The sequence below is a fragment of the Oryzias melastigma genome, linkage group LG14 (assembly GCF_002922805.2).
Source record: "Oryzias melastigma strain HK-1 linkage group LG14, ASM292280v2, whole genome shotgun sequence".
NCBI classification, from domain to species: Eukaryota; Metazoa; Chordata; class Actinopteri; order Beloniformes; family Adrianichthyidae; genus Oryzias; species Oryzias melastigma.
In genome coordinates, this window is record NC_050525.1 from 17,341,032 (window position 1) to 17,353,634 (window position 12,603).

The window sequence follows — 12,603 nt, forward strand, 5'->3', positions numbered from 1 at the left end:
AAAATTGTGTTTGTGGATAAATATGTATTGTATAAAAGTAACTAAAACAACCTCAATATGACACAGAGCACAATGTTGTAGTGTAGTGACAGTTATAATTCAATTTTTTAAAAGGCAAATCAACATTAACAACATTAACATTGGTTTGGACTTTCTAAAGTTCAGGAGTGGCATTCAAAATATTACTTTTTTTTTCATTTTGATGAACTGTACCAAACGTTTGTCAAATCTTTTAAAATTATGCTAAAATTCCTTATTTAAAGTCCCACTCCAGTCATGTTTTGATCTATTTTAAAAGCATTCCCAGAAGTCTTTTAATTGTGATTTTGCAATTTTAGGCAAAATAAAATAAAATAAAATAAATCTGTTTTTTTTCTAAGACACTGTTAATGCAGACAAACAGCAGTTCATTAGAAATTCCCCGCTGAGTTGTGGGCGGGACTGTTGGTGACCCCCCTCCACATCCCATCATCCATCTGTTTACATGCTCTCCTGCTGAGCAGGGAGCTTGTCGCCCACCAATTGTAGATTCTACATCAAAACAAGTTTCTCCCATTTTTTTCCTCTTGCTTCACACTGATTTGAATAAAAAATACTCAGAAATGCAGTTTTAAACATCATTTTTTATATGCATGCCTTCCATCGTGAGAAGGATGTCTGGGTATTCCACCGTGATGACTTGATTTAAGGGTTAACAGCTTAGCTAATACACAACTTCCACCCTTCCAGACCTTCTACAGCTCATCTCGAGGATCTGTGTCATGCAGCCACAGTCTGTAGACAGTCACGGGATCTGTATTCCAGTGCTTGTGAAAGGAGATGGCATGCTTCAAAGAAGAGAGCTGCTCTGCGTAGTCCTCCGGTTGAGCCTAAAATGTCAAAAACAGACAAAGTCACATTTATATTTAGGGTTGGTTCAGCTGCCGGCAGCCTTTTTAAAAGAACAGTTTCTGTAGTGAAGCTTCACATTAAAAAAATCAAGCTTTTCTAACAGCATATTTGTAGAATGGAGCACCACAATGCAAGTTTAAGTAATTTACTGATGGTTTTAAATACTTTTAAGACACAAGTAAGAGTTTATTTTTATGCTTACGTGCACATATGCATCAGTAACTGCTTTTTTTTTTTAATTAATCTCTGTTTTGTTTCATTTACCTGAGAAAAAAGGTCAAATCCTATATTTACACAAATTAATCTGTTTTGTTAGTAACTCATAATGGTTTCACTGCACCAAAACGTGAGCAATAAAGTAATGACACTTACTTACTATATTCTAGTAATTATAATGTAATTACTGAAATTTGAACTGTAAATGATGTTCCTCCCTTACTGACAAAAGTGATTAAATTACAATAATTCATTACTTTTTAATGGATTACCCCAACACTAACTGCTGATATTTTTAGGCCTTAAAAATAAAACTTCCCATCCCCGTAGGAGCTGCACTCAAGAACATTTCAGTGGTTTAAAAACCAACTAACTTGTTATCTTCATTAAAAATCGTTTTGTTTTTTCCCAGAATTGAGTTTTAAATTCAGTTTTGTAAATATTTAGGTCATTTTGTTTTACTTTAAGAGCATATTTAAGTGTTTAGTCTGAGTACTGCCTCAAAAGCTCCAACTGAAACAATCCCTTTTTCTACCAGCAGCCTACGACTCACATTATGTAACTCTCTGAAACCTTTAACTGTTCAAGGAAATGTTTTACGACAGAAGCAGATCAGAGTAAAATTTTCCAGTTGAATTACTCGCATCTTCAACTATAAACCAGTCATGAAGTTGATTTGCTCTTTTGGGTTTTGCTGCATTTCTATTGGGAGTGAATTCTAGCCGAGAGGTGTGGAGTTCACACTAACGACGTCAACCTTTAAGATTAATAACCAAGATGTGGTTTTGTACGAGGAAATCCTTGTTTTTTGCCCTAAACAAATAGAAAACTAGTTTTCATTTGTAGCTGAATTTAACATTAATAAGACAAAAGGAATTAAACACATTTTGTGCAAATAAATAAATAAATGACGGCTGTGTTAGTGTGTATTCACCTGATTTAACAGGGGTCAGGAGGTCAGAAGGCACACAATGTTAGTTTGAGAGGTCAGGCCAAAACTGTTTCTTTAAATTGTTCAATTTCGGTTTACTTACTAGTGTTTCTCAGCTTGTGGTTATTTATATATATTTTTTTTTTTGGCAAAAAGTTTTGAAGGTTTGATCAGCATGAATAAAAACTTGTTTCCAAGTTTCTGTTTATTTATGAGCAGCTTAAAGAACTCTTAGCTGCTTCACTGCTGAACTGTGAGAGAGCACTTTCTATCATCTGGGTATCATGAATCAGTTCAGAGTTGGAGGATGAGCGTGTTTCCAGTGAGAAAACGTTTCCCAGGAACGTGGAAACTCAGGAGGCCTTCAGTGTTCCCCCTCCAGGGCACGCCGCTCAAATGAGGATAATGCTCTGACTGATAGGGAATTTAAATCTATTTTGGTGTTTTGGTACATTTTTCTTTAGTGCTCGCCTTAAAATTTATGGCCTTCATATCAAACCCTGTGAACATTAAAGAATTTATGAGCGAGTCCACGGAAACCCCTCTGGACCGGTCCTTGTAAGGGTATCTTGTGTCAAAAGAAAGTGTGCTGCTGCATGTCAGTTAGCTCTTTATTCGTGGAGATGTTAAAAGTTCCTACCTGGTGGAACAGGGGGTTGTGGGTGATGGGGACACGGAGGGATGTGAAGCACCTGCCCAGGACCATGTCGTCTGGAGCGTCGTCACTATAGCAACCGCATCCACTGGAAAGCAGCCTGGACACAGCCGTCCTACTGAGCACCATCCTTCAAAAACACAATACAAGAATGTTCAAGTATTTCGTCTTATAAATACATAGATAGAAGAATAAATAGAAGCCCGGTTCAGATATTTCCTATTTGTGATATATAGCATCTCCCTGCTCACATTATCTCATGTTTAAAATGTAGTTCTCTGTCTCTATCTGTCAATCTCTGCAAACTAGTTTCTTTCCTGCAGCTCTCCCTCCACACATTTATCAAGTCTTAGCTTTTATGAATATCATTACTTACTGTGCGATTATTGTTCTCATTTTCAGCTGCCTGCTGGTTTTCTCAAACTTATACTTCATGTGAAATTCCTGCTTAAATTAAACTAAGTTAAATTAATTTGTTGTGGCCAAAACTTTTCATTTTTCTCAGAAAAGCGGATTTTTAAGTCGTCACATGTGGTAAATTGGAAGTGTAAATATAAGTACTTCATTGCTGCGTATTTGCAGTAACAGCACTCCCTCCCTGAGACATCTGCAGCAGTTTGCTCTGGCAGCCAATTAACCTCTGAGGCAAATCTTGACTGATGGCGTCCCATCCCGGAGTTTGTCAGAATTTGTGGGTTGTTTGTTCACTCGAGTTCTGAGGAGTAACCAGAAGTTGTTCGGAAAACTGTTTTTTTTTTTTTTTTTGGATAATTGGCACGAATTTCTGTCGCAAGATGCCTCCAGCTGCTCTGTGGTGAAAAGTTTTTTCTGGATTTATGCTAAAAAAAAAAAATTGTGGACATTTTTGTAGGATGAAAAAATTCATTTTCACAGCAAAGAAAGCTTATAAAGTTCCACTCCAATCATCTTGATCTATAAAAACACTTCCTTATGAGTTTGCCGTTTTTAGCCAAAATAATAACACTAGAGGGCTGCACGGTGGCGCAGTGGTTAGCGCTCTTGCCTCACAGCGAGAAGGCCCCGGTTCGACTCCCGGCTGGGACCTTTCTGTGTGGAGTTTGCATGTTCTCCCCGTGCATGTGTGGGTTTTCACCGGGGACTCCGGCTTCCTCCCACCATCCAAAATCATGCTTCATAGGTTAATTGGTGACTCTAAATTGCCCCTAGGTGTGGTTGTGAGAGTGAATGTGTGTGTGATTGCGGCCCTGCGACAGACTGGCGACCTGTCCAGGGTGTACCCCGCCTTCGCCCATCAGTAGCCGGGATAGGCTCCGGCGCCCCGCGACCCCGGAAGGGAAGGAGCGGACAGAAAAATGGATGGATGGATGGATAATAACACTAGTGCTGTTTTCTGGACATAGTTTCTGCAGAGCGACAGCCATTCATTGGAAATTTGAGTTGTGGGAGGAGACTGTAGGGTTTGGAGAAACCCCGCCCCCTTTCCCCTCTCTGTTGCTGGCCCACCCAGCATATCACAAAACAGCTTTTTTTTTTTGTCTGTCCCTGATTGAAAAACAAAATATCCAGACTGGGAAAGTCTGTTGGTCCGGATCAAATCCTGAAGATTTGATTTGATTTGTATTCAAACTGGCGTCCACTTGAGATTCCTGGTTTAGACCAAAGCTTGTAAACAAAACCACACGACTAAAAATCTCTTCAGTCGTTGACCATGAACTACGAAGCAACAAGAGAAAGTCTGAGGTTCAGTATTTTCAAATCCTTAACTTATTACCCCTCCAGCGGGTCATCAGCACCGCCCAAAAGATTGTTACTGCCCTCTTCCCACCCTGGAAAACCTCCACAGCTCCCGCTGCCTCGACGGAGCGCAGATGATCATCAGGGAGACCTCCCACCCCGGACGTTCCCCGTTTGATCTGTTGCCTTCAGGCAAACGCTACAGGTCAAGCAGAGTGAGGACAAAAAGACGCCAGAACAGTTTTTACCCCACGGCAATAAACCTGTTAAACGTGGCGAGGAAGACTTCAGCCTGGAGCACTTCCTGAACTGGGACAAAGTGGTTGTTCTCTAATTTTTTTTATTTTTATCGTTAATTTGCTCTGGTTTTTAACCATTTTAACACCAATTGAGTATCCTATTTTTTATTTAAAATTGTTTTAATTTTACTTACCAGCACTTTTTATGTATTTTTATGTATTATTTATTATTTTATTACAATATATTGAAGTTTAGTCCGATAGGAAATGAAGCGGCACCACCTCAAAAGATGGTTCCTAGGGTGGTTCCTGCACCAGAGTCTGCTTGGGTGAAATCAGACTGAAAAGTTTTTCTGCATAATGGAGGGAAACAAACTCGGATTCACTTAAGCGAACCAAATGTGTCCTGTCTAAACACACCCTCAGATTTACTCATTTGAGCTTAATTTTCTTGATATGTCCTACATCAAGAGAAAAATGACATGTTAAAACCACAAAAAAAAAACAATTTTTCATCAAAGTGGGCTTTTAATATATAAAATATTTTTCACTATTACCCTTAAAATGACAGTCTCTTTAAAATCTCTGCAATACTTGCAATTACTAGCTTGCTTTTTGGTTTAAAAATTGTGTAAGCACGAGAAACATATTTATTTTAAAATTGTACATATTATAATGTTTTGCTTTTTACTTCCCAACAATGCAACATAGAACTTTCCTCTTCGTTGTATAAATAAAGGGCTATGTCTTATAGTATATTTATGCTTAATTTTATTACTTTGCAAATGAAAAAATGAACATTTATAACATAGAAGAACAAAATCAGTTTCATGCATTTTTGCATTTATTCTTCTAACTGAATTCCTAAAATATGCTAAAAGCACATTAGATTGATTTGCTGCATCTTTATATTTTTAAGTAAATTTGAGTTGATTTTGTGGGTAAAATTTTAAACTCAGACAGCAGGAATCGTTGCTTTTGCAAAAACTATGTTTTCGGCCTCCGTGTCTAAACTATTAGCGATGTAAAAAATGTATGAACAAGCGTGGGACTTCTTGCTATATTGTCCCAAGAGTCTTGTACATTTTTTAATGGGGATTTAAATGCCAATGATAAATGAGCTCTCTGGTTTCTGTTTTTTTAACTCTCCCATTTAGGCTGCAAGCCCCAAGGAGATGCAAACAGTTTGTCAATTTCTGTCTGCAGCTCCTTTTAATGTAAAAAGCTTTTCCTGAGAGATTTATGATTCCAGACATGCATTTATCTCAGAAGTTTCAACAGACGTGATGTTCCTGGGCTGGAATGCCCTAAAACCTGGACCTGAAGGAGTACCATCCTGCCTGTTTTATAATTCTCTCTGCTCTGCTTTTTGCTGATTAGGTGACTCGGGTGACATCTGATCCAGATAATCATCAACAAGAAGTGAAGGGAAAGCTGGAAAATAGGCAGGGTGGTAGATCTCGATGACCAGGACTGGGCAACCCTTATCAAGGATCCACGTTTGAAATTCACATTTTTGACGGACCTGCACAGACGGACGAGATAAGTATCTGGTTTTACATCATTTATGCTGCGACGTGAAGTAAGGTCAGGTTTAGTAAATGCTGAAGGCTCCTTTTCATGTCTGAATTTATCCTATTATGGAACATTTCCCAACTAGGTCAAGAAAAAAAGTGAGAGTAAAAACTTCCTGAGCGAGACCACAACGGCTTCATCACAACAAATGGATCAAATGTCAGAAAACACATTATGCACATAATGCAATTTTCTGAACAGGCCAATTTCTGGTATTACTTAAATGAATGAATGAATGAATGAATGTTCAAATTAAATCAGTTTGAGCTAATTCATTTTTGTGGGCTTTCTCTGGATTTCTATGGATTTTTCCACTCCAATCATATTTGGATCTGTTGTAAAAGTGATCTTTTAATGCAGTTTTTAGGAAAAAAATAAAAATCTTGTGTAATTTTCTAGGACAAAGTTTGTGCAGAAAATTGGCTCTGAGTTGTGGGCGGGACTATTGGTGTAGAAGTAAGTAAACTCAGCTGATATCCCATCATCCCTTTGTTTTCATGCTCTCCCGCTAGCTTACAGCCCCTCACACCTCCAAGCTAACATTAGCGATACAACAAAAATGGCGAGCAATATTAGAGCTATCCAGCCGTACAGTTTTGACCCAGATGCTAGCTTGAACGAGGAAAACAAAGACGTACATTGATCTATTTATCTACAAGTGCATCAAAATGCTGCACTGCTTTTTCAGGCTTTTTCTTTTTTTATTCGTCTCAGTTTGATTAAAAAAATACTCAAAAAAATGCAGTTTTAATCTTAAATTCTTATATATATATACATATATATATATATATATATATATATATATGTCCATCATGAAAAAAAAGACTACAAGAAGTATGGGTATATGGTCAAATTAGGATCAGCTTAACCCTAGAACACCTCCGCTATAAAAATGTAAACCATCACTTTTGCCAGGTAATTTTTACCCAATATAATATACCTAATAAAAATTAGTTGTCATAAAAAATAGATCAAAATATGACAAAATGATAACTTAGAGCAGTTTCATTTTATTTTCAATTGTGGTTTATGCAACAAAATGGAAATTAAAAGCATAGCAATATCCTAAAAACATGCTCAAAAATGACTGAAAAATTAGAAATTTGAGAACAAAAAAATCATTAAAAAAATAAATAATGGTACTGGAGACTTGGCCTTTGGTCCATCCATTCCTGGGACATTTTACCCAGGGAGCCATGACACTCAGAAGAATGCAACATACTGAAAATCATATAAAAATAATAATAATTGGGTGAAAGTCACCCAGCAATAGTGCTCTAGGGTTAAAGTGAATAAAAAACCAGATTGTAAATTTAAATAAAAATGTGTTTGAAAATTCTGAAACAGTTTTAAACTCGAAAGTACACACTGAAAACTTTATTGAATCATTGAAAATGTGAAAAATAAAATTGTAAGTTAAAACTTGAATAAAAATAAAAAAAATAAACATTTGTGTTACCAAAAAAATAAAATCAAAAACATAATTTTCTTTAAATTAGGCCCTTGGTGACACAGTTTTTCAGTGTTTTGCTCACCCCGCTCCTCCTGTGGTGTAGCTGTAACCGCCTTGAATCAAGCCAAAGCCGTATCTCTCCCCCAGGCTCACCGCTTCCTCTGGGTCATAGCAGCGCAGCAGCCGCCTCAACCGGGGTAAGCTGGAAAATACACCACGATGAGCAGAAAATTGCACCGAAAATAAATGACACGCATGAATGCCTCCCGAAATTATCCTACAGTATGAGAAGAAAATGGCTCGCTCACAGAATCCAAATCACTTTGAAAATGCAAAGTTAACCTTTAGTCTTTGTCAGACTGACTTGATATCATATTAGAGATTTTTGAAAGCTTAAAAAAATTCTACACAAAAAAAAATTATTCATTTATATTCTTTGGTAGAGACAAGAAAGACTTATTTTACTTTTGAAGAAACTAATATATGTTTAGGTATGATCGGACCACATGTTAAGTTTAAAAATACAAATGTAATTTACAGCAGTCAGCCTGTCTCTTCAAAATAAAGCGCCTGGCATTTTGATGAATTGGCAGCAGATTACAGCTGTTAACCGTCACAGCATGCTGTGGGGTAATGATCAAAACAGAGCAGTCATTTCCAAAAACACAATGCAACCCAAAATTAAATGTGCAAAAAAATGGAGCAGACAAAAGATCAATGTGGAGCAGGGACACGAGAGCATGGTAAATGCATAAAAGTACAACAACAACAACAACAGGTTTTGGTAATCAAAAGTGCTTTTTTGTCATGCACAAACTGGCTTATTAGAAACCACATTGAAAAATCTGATTTAAAGGCTAAACTTATTTACACAGATTTCATTTGTGGCTCTCATATTAGAGGCAAGTTTATTAGGGGAAACGGGGGAAAAATAGTTTTGAACCCATGTGTACCAATAAATAAAATAAAGTAATAAAGACGTTTTCTAGCAGAAAAAAGCTAGATGGAGCCAAACAAATTCACTTTTTTCCTAAATGGAGAGATTATAAGCTACTTTTTCTTAGCAACAAAATAAAAAAGCAGGAAATTATAAAATTTCATATAACTCAGACTAACATTTTTGAAGTTTTGAGTTAAGAGTTGAGACTTTTGTTCCAAAATGTTTTGACCCTTCATTGAGTTCCTCTTTGTTTCAGTGTCTTTTTTCTTTTTGTCGAGCTGTAACATTTAAAACCCCACTCTGATGAAAATTGTGTTTTTGCTTTTTTTTTAAATCATGTTCTGGCATTTTTATATACATATATGAAGAAAATTAGACTTAAAATTGCATTTCTAAGTATTTATGAGGGGCTGTAAGGTAGTAAGCGGCATTCATGTCACACATTAATAGTTTATTGCCAGCTATGTTATTATTTAAATTAAAATAAAAATCTATGTTTTTTTTTTTTTAAAGTCAATAACTTCCTATGTCCTAAAAAATTATAGTTTTTGTTTTGGCTAGAAGGGGTAATTAATGGAAAACGTTTGCAACAGATCAAAAGAAGATCAGAGAACAAACATTTTAGTTAAAAAAAGAAGAAAAAAAATTACGTTCTGACACTAAGAATAAACGTTTTATGCAGGTAAAAAGTATTTATGTTCAAATATAGCTTGAATGCAAATATAAAATGCAATGATGAAAAATGGGTTTTTTTAGGCTAAATGCATGAAAGTGTTTTTTTGAATTTTTCACAAGAAAATTTTATCAGCAAATTAAGATTTTTATCAGCAAATAAATAATTTCCTACAGAGTGTTGCAAGTTTCTAGAAAACAACACTAACTTAAACCCAAACTGAATAATAAATAATTGAAATGGTGTTTATTAGTGTTTATAGGATTAAATGAGTCACAAACATTGAAAACATAAAAAATAAATAAATAACTTTTCCTCTTTGTCTTGTGGCAGCTTCCTTCACAGGTCACGGCGGTACACATTCACCTCCTTCTATCCTTATTTAACACAGAACTTCAGCATCACTTCTATAAATCTAGCCTAATCCTGTCTAATCATGTAAAACAGACATAAAAACATTGATTTATTGACCTTGAGTTTGTCTAAATGCAACTTTAATCTTCAGTGGTCATTGCAACACAGACATTCTTTCAAAACTACTAGCTTCATGTGGAAACAAGCTGACAACCAATCATTTGTTCCTTCCTAAAAAAAAAAAAAAAAAGTTCTGCATGGTTTTGTGTGGGCTGGTTCACAGCAGTTCTCAAAAACTCCAATGATGATATTTAGTAATTGTTACAAAGAGTTCATGTGTTAAGATAACATATTTTGTTAGAAGAAGCAGCATATTTTTGAGATACTAGTAAATGAGACAGCAGACAAGATTACAATCTAGGTTTCTGCAACCATTTCATCACCTTCAGGCTGGCAGACGTAAAAACCATAATGAGAAAGAAAATGAAAGCCGTACGAAAAAGCAATAGGTGGAAAAAAAGAAGCAAGATGGTTTAATGAAATTCAAAGAAAAAACAGGAGAAGCAGAAAGGAGAGGACACGCTTGTTTAAACGGCTGATTATTTATTACAAGGAAGCTTCAGTGGAGATATGTAATTACTGAGGATAAGATTAAAAAACAGAGATGACAGGGCGACTTAAAAAAGAAAAACAATTTAAAAAACAAAGTGAAACTAGATTTTTCTCAAATAGACTCATTTGTTTGAGAGGATATGTATTTTTTTTCCTTTTAATGTGAATTGGATTAACACTACAAACCAAATGCTGCTCCTTTAGCACATTTTTTTTCTATTTTATCACCAAAAAGATAAATAATGTGACCAAAAACATAAACTTACTGAGTTTTCTGGGACAATTGGTTTCAATAGTCCAGAAAATATGAGTTAAAATTAACTCAAAAAGACCCAGAACCATTTTTTTCTTAAAAATAAAGTTATGTGAAAAAAAAAAAAACCAAGTTGACCACAGAAAACATTTCATATATTTTTCTGTTACACCGATGTCACTATTAGTGATGTGTATTGGCAAGAGTCTTTCAATACGATACGTATCACGATACACATGTAATGATACGATACGTATCACGATACACATGTAATGATACGATACGTATCACGATACACATGTAATGATACAATATGTATCACGATACACATGTAATGATACGATATGTATCACGATACACATGTAATGATACGATACGTATCACGATACATATGTGATGATACGATACGTATCACGATACACATGTAATGATATGATACGTATCACGATACACATGTAATGATACGATACGTATCACGATATATATGTGATGATACAATACGTATCACGATACACATGTAATGATATGATACGTATCACGATACACATGCAATAATACAATACGTATCATGATACAAATGTGATGATACGATACGTATCACGATACATATGTGATGATACGATACGTATCACGATACACATGTAATGATACGATACGTATCACGATACATATGTGATGATACGATACGTATCCCGATACACATATAATGATACGATACGTATCACGATACACATGTAATGATACGATACGTATCACGATATATATGTGATGATACAATACGTATCACGATACAAATGTGATGATACGATACGTATCACGATACATATGTGATGATACGATACGTATCTTGATACACATGTAATGATACGATACGTATCCTGATACACATGTAATTATACGATACGTATCACGATACACATGTAATGATACAATACGTATCACGATACACATGTAATGATACGATACGTATCACGATACATATGTGATGATACGATACGTATCCCGATACACATGTAATGATAGGATTCGTATGCCGATATATCCCAAGAAAGTACCAGTATTTTAATATTTTTTTAATTATGGCTGAAGAATTATCTTAATATTCATTAATAGTGATACAATTTGTTTCACGATACACGTCATGATACAATGCATATCCGGATAAATCCCAGTACCAGACAATATTTCAATAGATCTTTTTTATTATGACTGAAACAATATCTGAATATTATTACATTTTTCACAAAAGTAAAACTGTAAATTAATTGTTATTTAATGATCAGAACATTAAGCACCGCAACTGTATCTCATAAACAAGTTGCTTTTATCCAATCAAATTCACTGTGCTTTTATTTTGGTAGTTTAAGAAATATTTAAGTGAAAACAGACGTAAGACTGATCTACATGTTTGCTTTTAAATAATAATTAAATATCGCCTAAGTAGTATTTTAAATCGATAAAAGTATAGCCAAATAAAGTATCGTGATATTTCCCTGAATCGATATTTTCTTAAACTATGACTTCTTATGGGTTAAAATTGATATAAAAAAGGCAAAGAAGACAAATCCAAGAAGTTTGAAGACAAAAGAAATCTGTAAACCACCATTTTGGGTAAAACATCTAAAAAATGTATTACTTTTAAATGCTTTTTTGAAATATAAACAAATCCTTCCTGCATTACCTGATGAGAGTATCATCATCAACAATGAGCAGCCAATCAGCCTTTGGCGCAAATTCCCTCCAAAAACGCTTTAAGATGGCAAACGTCTTTCCACAGTGTCCTTCAGTGAGACAAGAAAAGACAATCCAAAAGGAAAAGGATTAATAATAAAAATGTTTCCATTTCAGGTGATGCTGCTTTAACATTATCTGAAGAAATACAGCAGATCTGACCTTTTCCTGAAATAAAGAAGAGATGAAGCAGGTGTCACTTCAAGGTTTGTTTAGATGCCTGATCTGAGATTTTTCTTCTGTATACAGGAACCCTGCACTTCAAGATAATATTCTATTTCTTTTATAAATAAATCATGTTCAGCATCAATATATTTACTCAGTCAAATAATCTACACAATAAGTTTTTAATCTTGTTTTTTGT

The 12,603-nt window shown here is 35.1% G+C and overlaps 1 protein-coding gene across 1 annotated transcript in view; it reads right to left on the minus strand.

Moving 5' to 3' along the window:
• Positions 1–603: 603 nt before the first annotated feature.
• Positions 604–12,603, minus strand: part of b3glctb (beta 3-glucosyltransferase b) — a gene marked incomplete at its 5' end in the record, with an annotated part of 31,500 nt that continues 19,500 nt past the window's right edge. The window contains 4 exon segments of the mRNA XM_036215207.1: positions 604–869; positions 2,679–2,823; positions 7,759–7,878; positions 12,190–12,289. Coding sequence (XP_036071100.1) covers positions 735–869; positions 2,679–2,823; positions 7,759–7,878; positions 12,190–12,289 — 500 coding nt within the window. The 3' untranslated portion in view covers positions 604–734.